The sequence below is a fragment of the Cyprinus carpio genome, chromosome B10 (assembly GCF_018340385.1).
Source record: "Cyprinus carpio isolate SPL01 chromosome B10, ASM1834038v1, whole genome shotgun sequence".
NCBI lineage: Eukaryota > Metazoa > Chordata > Actinopteri > Cypriniformes > Cyprinidae > Cyprinus > Cyprinus carpio.
In genome coordinates, this window is record NC_056606.1 from 11,583,249 (window position 1) to 11,606,611 (window position 23,363).

Sequence of the window (23,363 nt, forward strand, 5' to 3'; positions counted from 1 at the left end):
TCTTTCCAAGTCTCAGAAAGACAGTCAGGAAATACTTCGCCTCCTCCAGGCAAAGTTATTGCAGACAATAAAGGTAAGAATGTAGATCTCAGGGGCCTGGGATAGACAAATCACAGCACTTCCCTTTTTTTTTCCTCATTTAGGGGCCAAAGAGTTTGAGCGAGCCACTTCAGATACAAAACGGCAGAAGGGAACTAGAAAAAAAAGCATATGGACATGTGGTATAATATTTGTCTTGGGCCACAACAGCAACATCGATTTAAGATTCTCTTTTCATTTTAAATAGCAACCCTATACAAATATATAACATATAAGACAACTACAACTAATTTATGGTATTCATGCAGCATGAATAAAGGCTTACCTGGCTGAGGACTATGAAGAGTCTGTAGCCTGGAGCAACAATACAGTTTCATCCATTGATCATATCTCCTGAAGATTACAGAATGCTTGTAGCAAAAGACATGTGTGCCTTTTCATTTAACAGAACAGTTTTTCTTCTTGATGCATTATGGAGCTGAACCCCATTCTGTGCTTCTGAGAATATGTGGAGGAACTGTCTACAATACTCTTTATGTTCCTAAAGCCGTTTTCATCCAGATGCTGCCATCATTCTCAGTGTGGGCTGAATAAACAGCGGGATGACCTATGACCCCAGGCTTTATGATCTCATAAGCTCAAATCCAGTTTGTGGTTGAGCTGGCCATACACTTGTGTGCTTTTATTTCCAGCATTACACTTCTGCGGACTGAGGTTTTACCTCACGGAAGAATGTCTAGAGTGTGACACAGAGAAAATATTCTGTTGACTTTCTATGTAGATCTTGTTTGAGCATGTGTAGGTGTATGACTGTAAATGTACAGTAAGTAAAAATGGTAGCAGAAGGAATATCATATTTTCTAATTTACAAAAAATAAAATAATAATAATAACAATAATAATAAAAGAGGGCAGTCTAATTCTTTATGGTAAAATATTAAACCCAGTGGCAGAGTTTGTGCACGCACTACATTACGATGAGAAAAAGGTATAACACATTTTTAAAAAGTAGCTTAACTACCTTACTTTTTCCCGTAATGAGTTATAGCATAAATGTGCAGCTTTTGGTATATTAATAAAATATCTTGGCATGCCATGGGGCTTTAAAGTACTACATACTACATCATTCTGACAGTAGTTTGCATGCCATGGGGCTTTAAAGTACTACATACTACATCATTCTGACAGTAGTTTGCCTTGCCATTTCTGGAGGTTATGAATGCGTTGAGCCGGCATAGTTTAAGTCGACAGTAGTTTGCCTTGCCATTTCTGGAGGTTAGTTGGAGAAGTACACATATTTTGAAATCGGTTTGTAAGTCGTTGACATACTGTATAAACATAACCATGAACTTCATGTTTTAAAATCATTTATATGATACATATAACATATAAGACATTTTATACATGAATAATAATAAAAACTATATACCAAAAACTACTTATGCTAATTCCCCCCTTACAAAATAAATAAACGCCAAACCTGTCAAAACTACTACAAAGCTAAAAAACAAAGTGATTCTATATAATATTTTTTAAACAACTTCACAGTGAAAACTTTATTGCAATAGAATAAGAAAGTATTTATGACAGCACAAACACTGAGAAACGAGGGCAAGTTTGCTGCCAGCCAAGAGTGTGTTTTATATGAAAGGAAGCCTGTTCTGCTTTGTGCGCTGACTGGATTGCGCAACAGGCCAAGGTGGATTGGTTGTGTGTTTGCTACTCCCAGAGAAACTCCCAACCTCCTTTAAGTTCGGACTACCAGACCCCTTTGAGCAAGAGATGATATATTGCTTCTATTAAAACTGAGAGCCACGGCAATGTCGGATTCAAGCACTGATGAGAGTTTACCAGACCTCAGCGCGTTTCTACAGACGGATTCGTATATACGACACTATGAGGGAGAACTGCGCAGAAGGTAAACACACCTTGTTTAAACAAATGCTTACTTGGGTTTATTCTTCGTTTTATTCATTTACTCTATTTTCTGTTTTGTTTTGTTATCAAAATTATGCGTTTGGATAACTGTAATTCATGCCTGTAGTCTTCTTCAGTATCGTACGTCACTCAGGTGGAGCTCGCGGGTCTCTGCTAATCCAATCAGAAAGCTGTGTGTCTCTCACGTGCTGCGTGTTCGGCGCGACGTATTACGCACTCTATTAAAGAAATCTATGCTGTTTGCGTTTATCTATTAATGCTGCCACGCCTAAATGCTCCAAATGTTAATTAATTAAAGTATGCTTATACTTTTAGTGGATAGTAAACCAGATGTACAGTTTGTCATTTACTTGCTCTCATTTAAATCCAAACCTGTACAGAACTTAGTCAGGGTTTAATTTTTGACAAGAATGAAAACCAGGCTGTGAGGGATAGAAGTACAGTGTGTTCGATGAATTGTACTCTAGCTTAATGACTATTAAACAATAGAAACCATCACAGAATTTGTAATCACTATATATAAAGTGGATAGTATTGGTTTTAATAAAAAAAAAAAAAAAAGAATGGTTAATAGTTGGTGGTAATGTTTGTAATGGTAGTGGAAACCATTATGGTTTCTATTTTTCAGCAGGGTAGCAACTGTTTAGCTGATAGAACTTTAAAAAAAAGACTTTCAGTTGGGAAAATCAGATGTATTTTTAGAACTTTAAAACCATTGTTAAGAACCGTAAGTCTATCCCACACAGCCTTGTTTTCATCTATGTGAAATTCAGTATGGTGCATACCTTGATTAAAGTCTGTTGTCATGTTTTGCTGATACTGCATTACTGAATTATCATTTTTGCATGAGGTATTCCTATTTATTGCTTGTAAGAACCAAAATTTTATGAAATTGTGTAACTTTGGCTTTCCTGACTAGACTATCCCTCACCTTAGAATCCCCATGGCACCATCTCATTGTCTCCGCTCGGTTCCATAATAATTTGGGATTTGATGTAGTAGCATTTGCCATATACGGTGAGCATGAGCAGCTTTACTGTGACAGTCATGAATTCCAGACTTTTTTGATTATTAATGTTCATATAGAACTCATAGTGGAAGATATGGGACTGTCAGCTAGTCCAGCAGACAGAGGAAGCAGCTAATTGGCCAGAGCTTGTGAAAACAGGGTGAGATGGCACACAGAGAGACAGCGTCTGAGCTTGGCAGGTTTCCCCTATACCACCAGCCAGTCGTCATACCTTGTTAAAATTCACTTTAATGTCTAGAGCTTCTCAGACAGACAGACAGACACACACACACACACACACACACACACACACACACACACACACACACACACACACACACACACACTAACTCTCATGCAGGCATAGGCACATGCGCCTGAGTCTGGGATGGTTTTTGTGGGGCTGGGAGACAGAAAGTGAAAATTAAGTCAGGCATTGTCAGCAGAATATTGTCACAGGGGGTTTCAGTTCATGACGACAATTTGACAGTAAACTTTCTTAGAAAAAATACTTGTGTGAAGTATGCAAATGCACTTTGCCATTCAAAATATCCATATCCTCACTCAAAATTTCAGGAAAGGTTTTATGCATGAATGTTTTTTTTTTTTTTTTTTTTTTTTAAGATTTAGTTAAGATTAAGTTTATCTTATTGTTAGTTGTCATATTGGTCATGTGTGCATTTATCTTAATGGTGATTATTACATTTGTGTATAATAATCATTTCATGTGACAAGGTGTATAAGCAGGTTGCCATCCTGGAATATGAGAATAAGTCAATATGAGAAGAAATAAATGTCAAATAATATTTTAAATCTGTGGGGAAAATAGTTGACAATTAATGCATACTTATATAATGTAAAAAAATAATGACATCTAGATAGGAAGTAAGTTTTTACTTTCAGTGAAAAAAGCTCTGGTTTTGAATTCCACAGAAAGTTTTGTTGTTGTTATTTTATACTGTATATATACAGTATATATATAATTTTTTATTTTTTTTTTACAAAGCTGCAGCTCTATGTCAGTGGAAGTTTTTGTATGCATTTTATTTTGTGTATCACTGGAATGGAAAACAGACTGTGGATGAGAGTTGTGCAGGAGAAAACACTGCTGCTCTATAACAGGATTTGCCACTGATGACAACCGCAACCGACACGTTAAAAACTTCAAATTCCAGTGTGACATCGCCACTCATTATATCACACTGGCTGCTCTTGTTTAAATGAAAAGGCTCTGAGCCTGTGTTATGCAACACAGTTTCCTGGGATCCTGACCATGCTTTCTGTATGCAACACATACAAAATCAAGTAAAAACTGTAATGAAAATCATTATTATTAACAGCAATACTGTAATAAGGATTGACAGTCACTTCTCTGCGAAAATGGAAGTTTTTTCCTGTTTTTTGTTACTGCTGAGGACCAGTAGATGTGCTGCTGATGACGCTTCTACCCTAGTGAGAGTCATTACATCCTGATATCTCTCTCTTTCAGCCCTGTGTGCAGTGCCGTATTTATTGCTTCAGAAATGAATCAGTTTGATTGATTGCCTTCATCACTGATAATGGCCCCTTTCCTCTTGGGGGCAGATAAAGCTGTTGGCACTTTTAAAGAGCCTGTCGGTCATAATATTCACTGTACATAAAGTAGAGAGTTAAAAATATGGTGTAGCGGTATCATTATACGTATACTCAAAGTTTACATTTTATTCATTAGCCAGGTCTGAATCCACCTCTGACCTTTGTACAAAATTGGTCCAGAATTCTATTTGTTAGGGACCAACCTGGTAATTGTGTGTGCCCCCCCCCCACCACCTTCCTCTCATAAGTAAACATGTCATACCACCTTTGCCTTCTGCCAACAGAGAAGCACTAATTTTTTGCTGCCTCATTTATTCTTGCCTTCTTAATATTCCCTTCCTCAGACAATGTTTTTGATAAGGTTCATTTCTATTCAGAATGGTGCACCCAGGGGACTGGATAAACGCAGAGCTTAAATGGGGTGGGAAACAAAAACCAAAAGTAATGTTATTTAGAGTATAAGATTTGAATAAGATGGCATACACCAATTTGCGAGGAATGCATAAACGGGTTTCTTCCTGAACTCCTGTACGCATGCAAAACCTTTCTTTTTTTTTTTCATTAAACTATAACACGTGCAGTCTGGCATTCTGCGGGTGCCCATGGGGACTCAGAATTGGTTATGAGGTGGTCTCTGTCTGTGATATTTATGAGCAGCTCTTGGTTAGTAGGCACAGGTAGCAGCGTTGTCAAGCACTGTCAAGCCACGCACACGGTTTTTCTCCCTCTGGTGAAACACATTTGTGAAATGCAGGTGGTGGTTGTTTATCTGTGAGCTTGTTCATCATTTTACAGCCTCTATATTTCAAATGTTCTGAAAGATTGATTAAAACAAGGTGGGTTTGTGTGTTAGCATGTTGCATTGTTTATAGGGAGGGCTGTAGGGGTGATTCTAGAGCCTCACTCATCTAGAGGTTCAGTAGGGTTCATGTATAAATTCATGTATTCTACATAAATAATGATACCACAAACCTTGCTTTGTGTTATATTAGTTTTAATGGTGATGCTGAGAGTCACACAAACATAAATGACATATGGGAGCATGTTTCTGTAAAAAAGAAAATTGTGAGATAAATTTAAATGGAGAATAAAGTCATATTGAGACATACATGTATAAAGTAACAAATATGAGAAATAATGGTTGTGTTGTAAAATGTAAAAAGTTACGGTAAGATTTAAATATTGCAATTACAAGAAAAAAAAGTCAGATAAAAAGTTGCATTGCAAGATACAAATTCACATTGTGAGATTTAAAAGTTGCAATTACGAGAAACAACAACAAAAACAAAACAAATCGCAACTTATTAAATTCCATTTACTGTATAAGATGTAAAGTCACTTGAGATTTAAATATTGCAATTACTAGAATCAAAGTTGCATTGCAAGATCTAAATTCACACTGTGGGATTTAAATATTGCATTTACAAGAAGCAAAATCACATTTATGAGATATAAAGTTGCATTGCAAGATATAGTCACATTGTGAGATTTAAATATTGCAATTATAAAAAAGCTGCAATGCAAAATGTATTTTCACATTGTGAGATATAAAAGTTACAATTATGAGAAAAATCGCGATATACAGTGAGAAACAACTAGTCAACATTTGAAGTTGATCAAATAAGTTCATCAAAGTTGTCCTAAGACAAGAACACATTTTTACGTTTTAGGACAACTTTGATGAAAGGTTTGATCCACTTCAAATGTTGACTAATGTAGTTGCAATGGGCTTCCATACTGTACATGTGAACTCTCCATCATCCTGCCTTGCTTTATTGAAAATTGTTGGGTGAACTAACCCTTTAATGCTGTTTTGCTACAGGTGAAAGTTGGAGTCGTGTTGTGCTTAGAGCGATACTAGGGAAGATACTAGGGCAGATTGTCTGCGAGATCATTGCACGAGTACCTGCTATTGCAGTGTGTCTTTAAGATTGTTGGTTCATTTATTATTAATCTCATTCTGTAGTGGGAACTTTAGTTGTAGTTCTACATGACCCTTAAGAGGCTTCAGCTGTCCTCATTCATTGCATTTGCATGGAGAGAGCGGAACATTATTCCAATTGTTTCATATTCCAAAGACAAATAAGAAAGAACACAGTCATACAAGTTAAGAACAGCATGAGACCAATTTTCTTTTCTGGAACCAAACTTTATTAACATGCAGTAGAGCGATGAGCAGTCTCAATGATTTGGAAAACCACTTTGGTGGATTCGTGGGTGAGGGATGACAGAGACATTTGATAACAATGCATGAACCCAGAGCAATTTTTGGACTTGAGTTTCTTGCTTAAGGAGTCATAACACTGGTCAGGGATAGACACTGAAGGAAGCCAGCAGCCCTCCAGTAGTATGCTGGCATTCACCAGTATGCCGCTTCACACCAATAATCAAGTCATGGATGCTGAGCTCTCTCACACTGCACCGCACCATTAATATTCATGATTGTATTTTCCCTTTGTCTTTACGGTTGCTTTTAAGAAGCCCCAGGTAAAGATTCACCTGGACCATTCCACCCTTTGCTGAAGAAAATAGCATTTGGTCATAAGATAATAACTTGGCAAGTGATTTTGTATCATCAGCTTCCTGCAGTTACATCCTGATTGGCAGCTGTTTAATCCCTCTTGGACATTTCAAGGGCTGATTGCTTTTTTTGTTTTTTTGCTTTTTTTCCTTCAGCATCATAGAAAACATAAGACACAGCAGGAAGGTCCTTGGTGCTTTATTTTTATTTTTTATTTTTTTTAATTCTTTTTAGTTTATTGTACTTTATCAAAAGAAGAGTTCACCCAAAAATTGAAATTTACCCACCCTCAGACCATCCAATATATAGATCAGCTTGTTTCGTCATCAGAACAAATTTAGCATTACATCACAACATCACAATAATCCACAATGAATCAACTACGACATGACTTCAATTATTGTCTTGAGACACGAAAAGCTGTGTGTTTGCATGATCTGTGCATGTTTCTCTGCCGATTCAGATTAGACAACTTTTTCAAAATTACAAATGGAGGACTATTTTAGCCTGAAGCAACAGTTTGAAGTTAAAAATGTCTTTAAAAGAATATGTTTATTACAAACACTCAGCTTTTTGCTTTACAAGATGTTAATTTATGGACTGGAGTCATGTGGGTTATTTATGGATTATTGTGATGTTTTATCAGCTGTTTGGACTCTCATTCTGATGGCACCCATTCACTGCAGAGGATCCATTGGTGAGCAAGTGATGTAATGCAAAATTTCCATAATCTGACAAGAGTTTAAACTGAGAAAAAGGCTGAATTCTTATGAACTGACTCATAATAAAGGAAAGGTTTTTCCAGCTTTTTAGACCATGCCATATTCATTTTATAGCTTATACTTGTTTGTTTGCCTCATTTATTGTCTTAATTTTACAAAAGAAATGAACTCTCATCTCCCATGTGAACACCCCAGATCAATGCATCTGGAGCATGTGTGCTAACCACTAAACTACAACTCAAGTAAGAGTTTTAATTCCAAGGTGTATCACCTTAAAAAAAGAAGCTCAGTATTTTTTAAAAGACAAGGTTGTTTTCTTAGAATTGATGAGTCAGGCAAAGGCTTAGTCCCTGATGGCAAATCCAGGAGACAAAAACAGGACTTGTGTCCTCATCCTTCTTCTTTAATTGGTTAAATTAACGGTTAAGATGTGGTTTGTGTCAGCAGAAGTTCAGCAAGAAGTTTCTTGCCCTCTCTGTCTCTGGCTTTCTCATTCATAATAGTGTGCTTCTTTAACTTTGGCTATCTTGTTTGTTGCATTCTCTGCTGGAAATGACATTTTGAATGTTTTTAGAATGGCAGACTGTTTTGTAAGTCTAATTTCAATACTAGCATTTTATGTATTCTGAAGAAAAAGAAATTAAATAGTATTTTCACGATTTTGCATAATTTGACAATTGCAGTTTGATTAAAAATGAAAAAAATCTGATTCTGAAGTTATATTTTAAAACATATTCTAAAAAGGATTTAAGATGTGTTATATTTTCCTTGTTTTTTTCACATATCTTATACTTTGCTCTTACTGTTGTCTCTCCTTGGCAACTAAAGCCCTATTCGCTTGGGATTAGTATTATCTGCGGACCTTGTATGATTTAGAAATTTCCCCCCCACATCTGAATTTTGAGTTGTGCATTCTCACAGGATAAGAGAAGCCTGTGATTTAACTCAAATTTACTGACTTATCTCCCGGATACCCGGATGTCGAGGCTTTGAGAGTCCCATTCTATGGTCCGGTTAGATGGATTTAAAAAAAGAAACTAATATAGTTTCATGCCCTGTGTCATTTACATTTGACCAGGTTAAAATAATATCTCAAGCTTTATACTTGATTTATTTGTAACACATGAACCTTGAAACCTTTTCGGCTTTCTCTTTCTGCAAAATGTATAGTTGTGTGGTGTAGTATAGCGATATGACAGCACCCAAAATACTATCAAAACACTCCAACGCAGCTCCATTCTTTGCAAAGATTGATAAAAAGGCGCACAGGAAACAAAAACCTCAAAAAATGAAATATGACCCCCCAAATGCTGGCCAAATCACAGAGATGCCAATTTACACAGGACTAATATTATCGCAGGACATCGGTTGTCTGCGAAATATCAGAAATGCTGTCTACACTGGATGCGGCGCGACACGACACAACAAATTTTCGACAGTAAACTGCTGCCTCATTCTGTTTATGACATACTGACACAAAGTTCAAATGATTTGTAATGGTTGTTTTGTCATGTGACACGTCCAGCGTAGACAGACTTTAGCCATTGCGGTGCGACACGATAATTGTCGTGTCCGGTGTAGACACAGTGTTAGTAACCATAAGAGCATCAAAACAATTAGAAATCTTACCAACAATACAAATAATTAGAAAAGCATACTAAAAAGCTTTCAAAGCAGAGTAACAAAAAGTTGAAAAATCGTAGTCTTAACAAAGTACCCTGAAGTAAAATAAACACATAATACTTAACAAAAATGGCCACTTTTACCGCTTAGCTTACCATCTCACACTGCAGATATTAAACCATCAGCACTTCCTGTTTCTCTGGAGTCCCTCTTTACCTCGTTCCACTCCAAAGCTAAACTGCGCTTTTGAGTTTGGGTTTTGACGCCTCTGGGTGTACACAAGAGAGCCTTTAATGCAGTGAAAGACCCTCTGTGACTCTTTTATGGTCGTGCAGGGATGCCAGGGGCGGAAATGAGAGGTGTTTGCTGCTGTGTGTTTTCATCCACATGTAAGTGAGCTATCCGTGCGAAAAGCGCTGTGTCATGATGAGTCAGCTCACCCTGGGGCTGTTAGCGTAGAAGATGAGATGTGCGTGAGCGCCCTCGCTCCTCTAACAATCTCTCTCGAGCTCCCCACGCTCACCCTCCGATGCGTCCCCCCTCAAAGAGCGCAGCGATTCACCAAAACGTGCTTTCAAGAGGACAGGATCGAGTGGTCAAGTGTAGCCTCTTTTAAAACTGACCGGAGGTGCAGCGTACACCACTTTGCGGCCGCTCCTGGTCGCCTTGAATCATTGTTATTACAGAATGGGAGAAAGCTTGTGATTATATCCGCAATGGCAGGCTGTGGCGTTTTCTGCATTCCCTCCCTCCCTTCGGCGCCTCCAGCAGGGCTGAGCTAAGCACTGATTCTTTCAGAGCTCAAGTCCGTTTGACCACCGGACTGAGTAAGCGACGGCCTGCTGAAAGATTTGTTCAGGGGGTGATTAAGTTGCTCCGTGTGCTCCACGGGGTTCATATTTTCCCTTTCGTACATCCAGCCGTGCTGATAGACGTCTGAAAAAAGCATTGTGGATCTCAGTGTGTGGCCCATCAGAGCTAACTCAAGGCTTAAGGCCTTGAAATAACCACTTTCAAAGCTCGATTGTTTTTTTTTTCTTTCTGCAGCTTTGTGGAATATTAATTTAATTTCTTTTGTCATCTTCTTCCATAAACGTCAGGTTTTTTCGATCGTCGAGGAAAGCTTGGCAAGTAGTTTTGCTTATTCACCTGACAGGTTGTGACTGTACATCTTTGACTGGGCTGTTAACTGTCAAACCGGTAATCGGTCGAGCGGTTTGGTCATTTGTGTTTTATCTGGAAATCGTCAGGAAGAGATTCTGCCTGTTTTCCTTTCGTCTGTCCGTCTGTTCGCTCTCTCCCCATCTCTCTCACTTTCTCTGTGTGTGATTAAGAGCAGCATTTGAGAGGCCACTTGACGGCACCCATCACCCTGTTGTTCCTCAAGTTTTAATGAGCACTTTAAACTCCCAGAGGAACCCAAATGAGCGGTTCCCATCGGTAATTATTCCTAACACTGCCATGAATATGCACACAGAAGTCCCAGCTGGGCCCAACACTCTTTACATTCAAACACCAGCTCAAGCTCAGAGGTCTTGCATGCTTTTACCTCAGTTATACACCATTTAAAATGGATGGGCAAGCATGAAAAATGGCAAACACAGGCAATATGTTGAATAGTCATCTATTTTTTTTGTGTTTTATTTTTTGTTTTGCAATAGGACAGGTAATTTTTTTTTTTTTATTATTTTTAGTTGGTTGGTTGGTATTTTTTATTTGTTACATAATTGGTTTTTTGTTTTTCTTTGTGTACACACTTGTGTTTGTGTGTGTGTGCATTTGTTTAGTGTGTTATATTTTATATTTTATATATTTTTTGTTTAGGTATATTTATTTAAAAAATTCTATATTTTTAAAAGCAAAATAATACAGTACATAAAAACACAACTTCTCAAAAAATTAGCATATTGTGATAAAAGTTCATTATTTTCCATAATGTAATGATAAAAATTAAACTTTAATATATTTTAGATTCATTGCACACCAATTGAAATATTTCAGGTCTTTTATTGTTTTAATACTGATGATTTTGGCATACAGCTCATGAAAACCCGAAATTCCTATCTCAAAAAATTAGCATATTTCATCCGACCAATAAAAGAAAAGTGTTTTTAATACAAAAAAAGTCAACCTTCAAATAATTATGTTCAGTTATGCACTCAATACTTGGTCGGGAATCCTTTTTGCAGAAATGACTGCTTCAATGCGGCGTGGGATGGAGGCAATCAGCCTGTGGCACTGCTGAGGTGTTATGGAGGCCCAGGATGCTTCGATAGCAGCCTTAAGCTCATCCAGAGTGTTGGGTCTTGCGTCTCTCAACTTTCTCTTCACAATATCCCCACAGATTCTCTATGGGGTTCAGGTCAGGAGAGTTGGCAGGCCAATTGAGCACAGTAATACCATGGTCAGTAAACCATTTACCAGTGGTTTTGGGCACTGTGAGCAGGTGCCAGGTCGTGCTGAAAAATGAAATCTTCATCTCCACAAAGCTTTTTCAGCAGATGGAAGCATGAAGTGCTCCAAAATCTCCTGATAGCTAGCTGCATTGACCCTGCCCTTGATAAAACACAGTGGACCAACACCAGCAGCTGACATGGCACCCCAGACCATCACTGACTGTGGGTACTTGACACTGGACTTCAGGCATTTTGGCATTTCCTTCTCCCCAGTCTTCCTCCAGACTCTGGCACCTTGATTTCCGAATGACATGCAAAATTTGCTTTCATCCGAAAAAAGTACTTTGGACCACTGAGCAACAGTCCAGTGCTGCTTCTCTGTAGCCCAGGTCAGGCACTTCTGCCGCTGTTTCTGGTTCAAAAGCACACGCCTGTGCACGGTGGCTCTGGATGTTTCTACTCCAGACTCAGTCCACTGCTTCCGCAGGTCCCCCAAGGTCTGGAATCGGTCCTTCTCAACAATCTTCCTCAGGGTCCGGTCACCTCTTTTCGTTGTGCAGCGTTTTTTGCCACACTTTTTCCTTCCCACAGACTTCCTACTGAGGTGCCATGATACAGCACTCTGGGAACAGCCTATTCGTTCAGAAATTTCTTTCTGTGTCTTACCCTCTCGCTTGAGGGTGTCAATGATGGCCTTCTGGACAGCTGTCAGGTCGGCAGTCTTACCCATGATTGCGGTTTTGAGTAATGAACCAGGCTGGGAGTTTTTAAAAGCCTCAGGAATCTTTTGCAGGTGTTAATTAGTTGATTCAGATGATTAGGTTAATAGCTCGTTTAGAGAACCTAATTTTTTGAGATAGGAATTTTGGGTTTTCATTAGCTGTATGCCAAAATCATCAGTATTAAAACAATAAAAGACCTGAAATATTTCAGTTGGTGTGCAATGAATCTAAAATATATGAAAGTTTAATTTTTATCATTACATTATGGAAAATAATGCACTTTTATCACAATATGCTATTTTTTTTAGAAGGACCTGTATAATAGCTAATATATTTTAATAAATATATTTATAATATTTTATATATATTTTTACTTTAGTTTACCATATATATTGTATTGCTAGTAATATGCTGATCTATTTTTTCTTCAAATATTTTATTTATAGCATACAGTATAAAGTGAAAAACTGCTGTCCTATTGGTTATTTAAAAAGGTAAAAGAAAGCCAAAAACATTAAAGGGATAGTTCACCCAAAATGAAAATCCAGTCATTACTTACTCAACATTCAGTCATCTTTGGAACACATATTAAGATATTTTTGATGAGATCTGATGCTGCATAGACAGCAACACAACTGACACATTCAAGGCCCAGAAAGGTAATAAGGACATTGTTAAAATAGTCCAAGTGACATCAGTGGTTCAGTATAAAGATGATGAACTAAAAGAGAAGGATGTTCTACATCAGAACGCTGGCTTCTGCATCAGCAGCACCACATGCATACGTCGTGGTGCTGTCGTGAAAGCGCGGCAAAGACTGACACGGAAGAGAAGAAATTGTTGAATAAAGTTCTAATTCAGATAGCTTCTTACTACTTCTGTTGAAACAGTGTTGTCTTTCATTGCTGTCTATTAGAGGTGATTTTAATCGCTACCATAGACATCAGTGTTTATCTCCGAACTATAAACTTGTATCCCAGTATTTCTGTGATAATATGAATGACTGTAAGACAGAAATTATACTGTGTGGTTGAATAGTTTGTGAAGCTGTTACGTAAACACTGTAACAGCTCTCTCTGTGTCAGTGGCAGTGCAAACGCAGATTTGGATTTTCCATTAATACTTTTTCAAATGTTTAATAGACACGGGTGAATTGTTGTCATTTAGAAAGTAGATCGCATGGCTGTCTGAATCAAGATCGCAGTCTTTTAGCGATTAATTGTGCAGAACTGCTGTCTATGCGGGGTCAGAAAGCTCTTGGATTTCATCAAAATATCTTAATTTGTGTTCTGAAAAGTTTGGAATGACATGAGTATAATTATTTGTGTTTAATAAATAAAATTTAATTATTGTACTAATAATTTAGGAATTATATTTTTTTGGATATTTGTAATAAATTTATGTATTTTTTTTTGTTGATTTTTGTTGTAGTTTAATTTTTATTTTGTGATTGTTTTAATGCTCAGTTATGGATGTGCAAAGCTATTGGGTATTGCCTAAAATTCTCAAAATTCTTTTCCAAATCAGTTAACTCCCTATTTTATCATTTGAGATAAATTTGTCTTCTGTAACAGTATGAAGTGAGAAGTTCACAAAAAAATATTATTCCAACTCTTCAAAATAAGGACTTGCATTAAATCACTTAACCAAAGACAGTGTGCCATTAAGCATTAGCACAGTTATAATCTATCAGGTAGAAACGTCAATTAACAGAACGGAGGAGGACACAGATCCCTGCTCAATTTTCAGTGGAGTGCGAACAGTGTTTTGCTTTAAAAAAAAATGGCAGAATACTTGACTGGGGTATTCAAGCTAAATAAACTAAAAATGTCAAGCTACAAATGAGATTTGATCAGCAGACTGATGTTTTCTTTTTCTTTTTCCTGAGTATTTCACACATTTCAAGCAGACATTAAAATACAGTGTTTTAACATCAGTTAGAGATTTTATTCAGAGGGTTTAATTTATTCAACATTTACTCTTTTCACTTTAAATCTGTGAACACATGTCCATACACTCTGAATTTGATCCACTTTCTAGACTGTCATCACTAAATAACATCAGTCTGAGATGTGTATCAAATGTATCATGTCTTTTTGGTGAAAGCAGTAAGATTGAAGGAACAGAAGGGCGAGGAATTCCTTTGAAAAGCCTTTCTAAAGATTGCAAATTCTTTTTTTAATCACTGTATGTTAGCGCTCGTGTTTCAGTACGACAAACTTTGTTGAAAAGAGTCATGTGTGTATTTCTGCACCTGTGACTCATTAGCCAGATCTACTGCGCAATATAACTTTCAAATAAAAGTTTTTTTTTGTTTGTTTGTTTGTTTTTTCTGTAATGAAAAGCTGACAGGGAAAGTTGAATATGAGTGATCTTTTTGTGTGAACTGAGGAGAACAACTGTCTGAACTCTGGTTCGTGGAAGGGAGAGAAATGAAGCTTGGGTCTGGAATGTCTTTGATTTGTATTTTCTCTTTGTATATTTCTGTCCCGCTCTCTATCTCTGTCGTGACTTCAGATACAAGCGGTTTGCCGAGCGTCTGGCACAGCTGGAGGAGGCGGAAGGGGCCTTTGATTACTTCACACTGAGCTACAGGTCCTTCGGAATTCAGCGGCGATCCGACAACGGTCTGGTCCTTAGGGAATGGGCACCGGGAGCGGAGGCCGTCTTCCTGACTGGGGATTTCAGTAAGCGTCACCATGCAGAGACCTCTGTCTGTTACATCCAGACACAGACCCTTCTTAATGGACAGATCTATGAATCAAAGTACAAGCGGTTTATTGTTTCCAAGGAAACAGGCTTTAATTTTAGGCCGCTAATGCTTGAAATGCTCTTCGCGTTTGCAGGGCGGGGAATCTGCGGGGTTTGCATTGAGTGATTTATTAAGCCGTAATGATGTGTGCTGCCAATTGTGTGCTTGTCTGGATTGTTTACAAGTAGTCTGACAGTATTGTTCTTTTATATAAATATAATAATAATTTAGAGATGTCGTGAGACAGAGAGGCTGAGAGAGTTGGACTGATGTTCTGTTGTCAAGTTTTACTCCATTTAAAGCCGATTTGGAGTCTGTTAGAAGCAGGGTTCAAGATAAGGCTAAATTGCCCCTAATCTTGAAGTAACAGGAACACATCCTGCAGTTTGCGTTGTCCCGACCGCCAAACTTCACCATTGTGTCTGAAAATTAAACTGATGCCCTAGTGGGAAAGTGCGACGGAGATCAATTGATTGGCAAAACGTTGACAAATTTCATCCAAGCTTTGTTTACATACGGAAGAAAGTCCTCAGTCATATGCAAACTATTCATAATTCTGTGTTAACATTTCTGGTCAATAAAGGTCACAAGGTAATTAGTATTAATAATATTGAAAACAGATGCCACTTTGTATAAGCATGATTTTTTTCTGCATTCTTAAAAAAATCTTTTTAACACCTTTACTGTCCCTTTTGATCTATTTAATGCATCCATGTTAAATTAAAGTATTAAAAAAAAGGCCAGTGCATCCCTAGATGTCATTGTCATTTTTACAGCGCTAACACCTAAAAGAGGCTCATTATTGGATGGCACATGAACATTGCTATCAGTGAACACAATTCATTTTTAGTGAATTTCACTCTCAATGTTCATGTCTTTCCCATCTTCATGTCCAGATGGTTGGTCACATACGTGCATTAGGCATGAAACGTGCATAAGGAAACTTTGATGTGTAATGTTCAAAGCTTTCTGCTTCAGTGCTACTTGAATAACTGTCAGATAGAGAGAAGAAAAGACAGAATGTGTAGCAAGAGGGAACGACAAAAAAGAAATATTATGTGAAAAAAAAATATCAGTGATTGAATGTGAAATATGTAATCTAACCACGAGGATGATGCCAGTTTGTAGCTGAATAAAAGTATACAGTTGATTTTGTGGTATTACCCTAAAAATTTTAAAATTGTTGCTAATAGCCTATAATTTTTTTTAAATGAAGAAGTAATGTAGTTGTTATTTTCCTAGTTACAGGTAAATGTATGTATGTATTTATTTATTTATTTATTTTACTGGACATATTTCAGGTCAGGTCATGTGATTGACTTGAATCATTTACATTTTGTATTATTATTATTTTACTTCGGTTCTTCAATTACTTCTTAGTTTATAGTTATTTAAAATCAAATATTTTTATCAAATTCTTTCTGATTGTTGTAATTCATTATTTCACTTCGTTTTAACCATTGTTTGTAGTTTAGTGTCATTTTAGTTTTCATTTTTTTTATGAAAATGCTTTTCATAAATAGTTTTTGAGTGTGTGTGTGTGTGTGTGTGTGTGTTTGTGTGTGTGTGTGTGTGTGTGTGTGTGTGTGTGTGTGTGTGTGTGTGTTTTATAATAACTCCTATTTGATTAAGCTTCTACAAACAGCAACACAAGACAAACTCTACTCTGAGGGAGAACTGCTAGCATTTTGGCAGGATTCTCGCTTTTCGCCATATAATATTTTATTCTCCTTTTGCTGAGAGCCACTTTCTTTACCGTTTGTGTTTCCTTCACCTTTCTCTTGTGCCTCTGTTCCTCACAAACAAAGCATCTCAACGAATCCTTCACGCTCTGCCTCAGAGCTCAGTTCTTTTTCCTCCGAGAGAGTAGTTGTTGCTGGAAACTTTAAGTTGAAGTTGTTGTTTTTTTTAATTCTTTTTCCTCTAAGCCTCCGTCTGTTTTGACCCATTGCTGTCCTTGTATCTCAGAGTGAAGCTCTTAGCTGTCAAACGCAGGAGTGGGAACATCTGATACCTGTTCTGAGCTCACGGATCACATATTCTGTCAGTCGAGTCAGCCTGCAGTCGCTGTGTAGAGTCGACCAATAGGAAAGGGACCACTTTGTGTCAGTTCATGTTGTCAGGAAGAGATCCTGTTTAAAAGCTGCGTTGTGTCTGCTCTCCTGTCTGGTCCTCCCCTCCGACCTTCTCACCTCTTTTGGCTGACAGAAAGGTGTGACAGTGTCTTCAATAAAAGAGGAAGCCAGAAAACACGATCCCTGCTTCTGCGCACACACACATAAAACATAAGAAGACATGTACAGAGACCATTCAGGGTGTGCTGGGTATATGCAACTAAAAATATAGCAAGATTTCAAGGATTAGTTCAACCAAAAGTGAATATTTTATTGTATGTATTCGGCCTCGTGTTGTTCTAAACCCAAAAAGTAAATCATAAATGCTGGCAGCCACATAGATGAGAGAAGTAGTGATGTTCAATGTGTGAATGAATCATTCTTTTGAGTCTAATCGTTTCATTGAATTGGTTAATGTTCACAAAACCAGTCACAATAGGGCCTTTCACACCGCTTTAGTTCCAAAACTAAATGTACAGTACTAAAGTACTGGGACGATTTTGCGCAAGCTATTTTTAAGGGTTTTAAGGTACCATTTAAGGGTTGCATTCGCGCTGACAGTGTGTACTAGGAAGTGACGTAAGCCTTTTGACAGCAGCATTCAACAACGAAAACAACGAAGAACAACATTAACAACAGGAGGATGGAGGACGCTGTGATCGGATCTGTGTTTTTGTTGTGTCTTGCGGGTTTCACAATAATGGACATGGAATGTCGATGTATACGTAAAGCGATTGAAAGAACGGAAAGGAGGAACAAGAATCTCCAACGACAACTGCCATTGCTACAAGTGCCTCCACTTCAGCGTCCGTCCATCTATCGCTGTTCTCCATACTTGCAAAATAAGTTGACACAGTGTTTACAGTACAGTATGTTTACACTGCTTTTTAAATCATGGTGGGTGAGGGCGTTTTCATCCACATTTGGCCAATCAATGTATACTTATGTAATGAGTAGTACCAGTTGTGCTGGTTAGACCCTGCTCTGGAGTAGGAGCTAATTTGGTTCTCGAAAAAGGCAAAAATCGTAACCAATTCCGGCGGTGGGTAGTTCCACAATTAGTGCTGGTACTATGAAAAGGTTCCTTTGGTTCCTAATGACTCATTTGGAAACATTCAGTTCACTGACTGAGTGAATTATGACTTTATGTTAATTCTGTTTATTATACCTGGTCTTCATTTGCGGTCGCCGTGATTTTGCCATGTAAGACATGTTGCTGGATCAACATGACTGTCCAAAAATATAGACTTAACCCAATCCCTAACAATATCAATTATTTATTATTTATTTCTGTGTTAAGTGTTAAATGATTGATGATTGTGTAGAAGCACCTAACCCTGATCGTAAGCCTAAAACAGATGTTTCCTGAAAAGTTATCCCTCAATTCTGATTGGTTGATAGGAATGTTGTTCCAGGATCAGGAACATGTTGTACTTGGTGAAATCACGTTCACCCTTCATTTGCTAATCAAACTGATTCAACTCACTAACTGAATCACTTACATCACTTTCTGTTTGCATCTGTTCTGATTGACAAAACTGGTCTGAATGATTCATTCATGAATTAGACTGGTTCAGTTCTTAAGTATATTGTGCAGAGGGAACAATGGCTTAAATTTCAGTGTTTTCGACATTTGATTCACTAAACCAATGTGAACAATTCATTCACAAATACAGTTTATAGTCTACAGTTCTCAAGTTTAACAGATTTAATAATGGTTTAAATTGGAGTCTGTCACATCTGATTCACAAAACCAGTCTGAATGATTCATTCATGGATCAGACTAATTTATTTCTCAAGTTGAACTCACTGAAATCTCTCTCTGTTTGTCATGTCTGATTCACAAAACCAGTCTGAATGGATCATTCGCTAATTAGACTCATTCAGTTCTCAAGTTCAACTCACTTAGTGAATAATAACTTACATTTTTGTGTGTTTATTATACTTGGTTCACTTACCGGTCTGAATGATTAATTCATAAATTAAACTGATGCAGTTCAACTCACTAACTAAGAGAATCTCGGTCTGTTTGTCTGTTTTGGTTTACAAAACTGAATGATTCATTCACAAATCAAACTGACCATTTCTTAAGTTCAATTCATCGTCTAACTGAATAATCTTGGTCTGTTTGTCACATTTGATTCTGAATTGATCTGTATTGATTAATTTATGAATCTGACTGATTCGGTTTTCCCAAGTTCAACTCAAATCTGTCTTACGACTTCAGAAGACCATTAATATTTTAGGATAATTGAATGGTCCTTTTGTCCCCATTCATTGCGATTGCATAGAAAAGAGCAACCAGCATAATCTTCTTTTTTTGGGTGATCTGTCCCTTTAAGACATCAATATACTAAAAGCCTAAGGCCTACGTATGAGTCAGACAATCTAGCTGAAATTATGGTATGTTATACACGTGATTGCAAAAATAGCATCTTCCGGCGGCTCCGTGATTGCTAACTATCCTACTCAGTGTTTGATGATCTGACTCTCAGTGGTCCAAACACCAGTGGGCCACGTCCCAATGTGCTCTTCTCACTCCTCTCTCCCAAAAACTGCTCATATCTCAGCCTCAGTACCTAATCGGAAGTCCTCAGGGAATGAGAGTGCAACTAGAAAAATGCACCAGATGTCTTATTGCAAAGCAGTCAAACTGCCAACTTCAGACTTCTTCTAATTGAGAGTTGTGCTGTGATCCACAGGCTGGTGGGGAAACAGAGTCCTGGGAGTGTGAAAACTCCCAACTCCAGCTTTGTATGTACATATCTATACTTCATGTCTGTATGTTCACAAACATGAAGCTTATTCCTGGGGCTCCACTTATGCCGTTTCAGCAGTTATTGATTATAGCTGGAAGACATGATGCATATTGGAGCAGATACTCCCTCAAAGTCTTCTCTTAATACACTGCTTACATGCCTTGAAGAGAATATCGATCTCAAAGCCTGAAGCAGCTTTTAAAATGATAATTGATGATAAGGAGTGAATGATTAGCTAGTTCATGGTTCTTTTCATAGTGTTGTCTTTGTATCTCAGCAGCTTCCTCATTAAGCTGGTGACTTAATTCCAGCACCTGATCTATAGTTTGGCATTCCTTTGGTCAGACAAGGACTTTGAAAGTGAAATATCTTTCCTTTTTTTATCTAGAATAAACTGTGTAAATGGTTAAAGAGAACTGATTTTACATCATTTTTCTTTTGGATGTGATATTATTTAGTTGCAGAAAAGCTTTGAAAGCTGGATTCCATCACTGAAACAAAACAAATTAAAAAGCTATTTCTGACTTCACATCTCACATATTAGATTTTATTTCTCATAATTAAATGTGATTTTTTTTTAAATCTAATTATCACTCATAATAATCTAATTAATAATTCACCTTTACATTGTACAATTATATTGTACAGTTCTGGCTTTGTTTCTTATAATTGTGTCTTTCTATTTTGCAAATTTTCTTTTCATCTCAAAATTGTGTCTGTACTGTATTTTTTATTATTATTTTTTTGTCTCTTAAAGTGATTATTTTTTTTTTCTCTTTTATTTTTTTTTCCTTATTTCTCATAAGTGCAGTTTAATATTTCACAATTGCAACTTTATATCTTGTAATTGCAACTTTATTTCTTGGAGCTGTAACAGTTTTTTTCTCAATGGGGACATTTTGTCATAATTGTGACTTTATATCATAAATGGCTTTATAAATGGATTATAAATGGATCTCGCAATTACATTTTTTTTTTTTTTTCATTTACAATTTTATTTCTTGTGATTGCAACTTTATTTCTCATACTGTAACTGTGATTTTATATCTCACAATCTGACTTTATTTCTCATTTTAAAATTTCAATTACACATTTTATTTTTTACTCTGAGGCAGAAACATACTTTTATAACTTTGTTACAAATGCAAGATTAATGTATCTTTCTCAATATTCACATATTTACACACTTATTCCCCTAAAAAATGTCTGTGGAGGTATTGTGGTATCATTTGGGAATACCATGGTATTTTGATATGTAAGGTATTTATAAAATAATCCAAGGTCCCTCAAAGAATACCACAGTAGTATGATGGTTATGGTTAAAAAAAGATAATTACTTTGGTCAGTTAATGCATATGTTAACTGAGAAGACTGCTGTAAAACACACACACACACACACACACACACACACACACACACACACACACTAATTTGGTCAGTTAATGCATATGTTAACTGAGAAGACTGCTGTAAAACACACACACACACACATGTGTGTGTGTGTGTGTGTGTGTGTGTGTGTGTGTGTGTGTGTGTGTGTGTGTGTGTGTGTGTGTGTGTGTGTGTGTGTGTGTTTGCTATCAGTGTGTACACACCTTTCTTGGAGTTAGTGGATCCATACTGTCAGGTGAAAAGGGCACATTGTTCCCTCTGGGGAAAGAAGCTGTTTACTAGAATTCTAGATCACAGCAAAATGTTGTCTCTCCTCTCGCTGTGACACTACTTATATCCGTATGACCAGCGGCCGCTCTCCTCCCTGACCATCCCCCACCTATATCACATCCTCCCCTTTTCTATTTATCCCTCTGCCTGTTTGTAATTATCTCTCTCTGAGACCCAGAGGCGGTGTCATAGGAAATCCCAACTTCCAATTTGGCGTGAGATTGCATTTTGACATGGCTCATATTCTATGGTTTCAATTTCACAGTAGGAATGAGAGGTTTGAAAGAGAGGGAGAGAGAAATTTGGGTCTGGGGGAGCCGGTCTTGATCTGTGTCAGGGGGCTGCAGGTGGGTAGACATATTGCACTGGCACTGGTCTTTTATTGATTTATTTATTTATATTCGTTTTCTGCTCTCCATTAGAGTATGTAATGTGAAAAGAGATACACAGAGGCGTGCAGGGCAGAATGACAGAAATTATCCACAACAAATCAGAGTCTTTTTTTCTGTGCTTTGAGAGGGGGTCACACAGTCTTGCGTGGCTTTTTTCCCCGAAACTGAATGAACAGTCTGAGGGAGTCGGTAAAGACAGCTGCTGTAAGGCGCTCTGCATTTTCACTACTCTCTGCCTCCACATTTATTCAGCTGTTAAAGCCATGGATGAATGGAGCTGGTTTTAAGGGCCATGTAAATATACTTTGCTGTGCAAAAGTATGCAGATATTTAGCCAGTTTTGACAGAAACTGAAATTGTGCTCTAAAATGTAGTTTTTTTCTCTCCCTCTCTCTCTCTCTAAGCAGTAGAAGTTATTCTTAAAGTAATAGTTCACACAAAAATGAAAATTGTCGCAAGCTGTTAGTAAATCTGGCCCTAAAACTCAGAAACTCAAAGGAAATGGTACACATCGCATGACAATATTCACGTCTGTGAACAATTCAAATATTTAATATTAACTTTTTACAGTTGCAGGTGCCATGTCTGAACATTTATCTGACTTTTATTTGTAAGTCTGGGCTGTATCATGTGACATTTCAATCATTTGATATGTTAAGTTTATTATGGTCTCCTCTGTTTGAAGTGGTTGTTCGTCAAGAGGTCAAAGTTTGCCTGATTAGCATTGCCCAATTGCAAATATTCCATTTTATATAACAGTTTTTTTTCTGGTCCTTGAACCTGATTGGGTGAGAGGAGTGCAATATTCTAGTCATAACAGAGCTCCAACCATTTCACAATTTGTATTACTCCACTTGTGGTATTTCTCACAGTGAGTGTCATGGCGGACCCCCAAATCCACTAATTTTATAAATAATACTGTTTTTGTGTTCACAAAATGTAGTTTTAAGAGTTTTTTAAGCGATAATTTATTTGATTAGAATTCACATATGCAGTTTGTTAATAAAGATAACTTATATTTAAAAATATGAATCTATGTTTTCAGAGATGTGCACTCAAGGGCGTCAGAGGCTGTTTAGCGCTCATGAACTCACTGAGAGAAGCCTCACCTCGGCCAGCTCTTCTGAAATTTTGCTACTG

At 37.3% G+C, this 23,363-nt stretch overlaps 1 protein-coding gene across 2 annotated transcripts in view; it reads left to right on the top strand.

Annotated features, from left to right (window-relative positions):
- Positions 1-1,703: 1,703 nt before the first annotated feature.
- gbe1a (glucan (1,4-alpha-), branching enzyme 1a) overlaps positions 1,704-23,363 on the top strand; it is a 146,373-nt gene continuing 124,713 nt past the window's right edge. The window contains exons 1-2 of one of the 2 annotated variants that reach the window (XM_042732506.1): positions 1,704-1,956; positions 15,062-15,231. In XM_042732506.1, coding sequence (XP_042588440.1) covers positions 1,859-1,956; positions 15,062-15,231 — 268 coding nt within the window. In that variant the 5' untranslated portion in view covers positions 1,704-1,858. The remainder of the gene's footprint in view (positions 1,957-15,061; positions 15,232-23,363) is intronic. The other variant, XM_042732507.1, reaches the window with a different exon arrangement.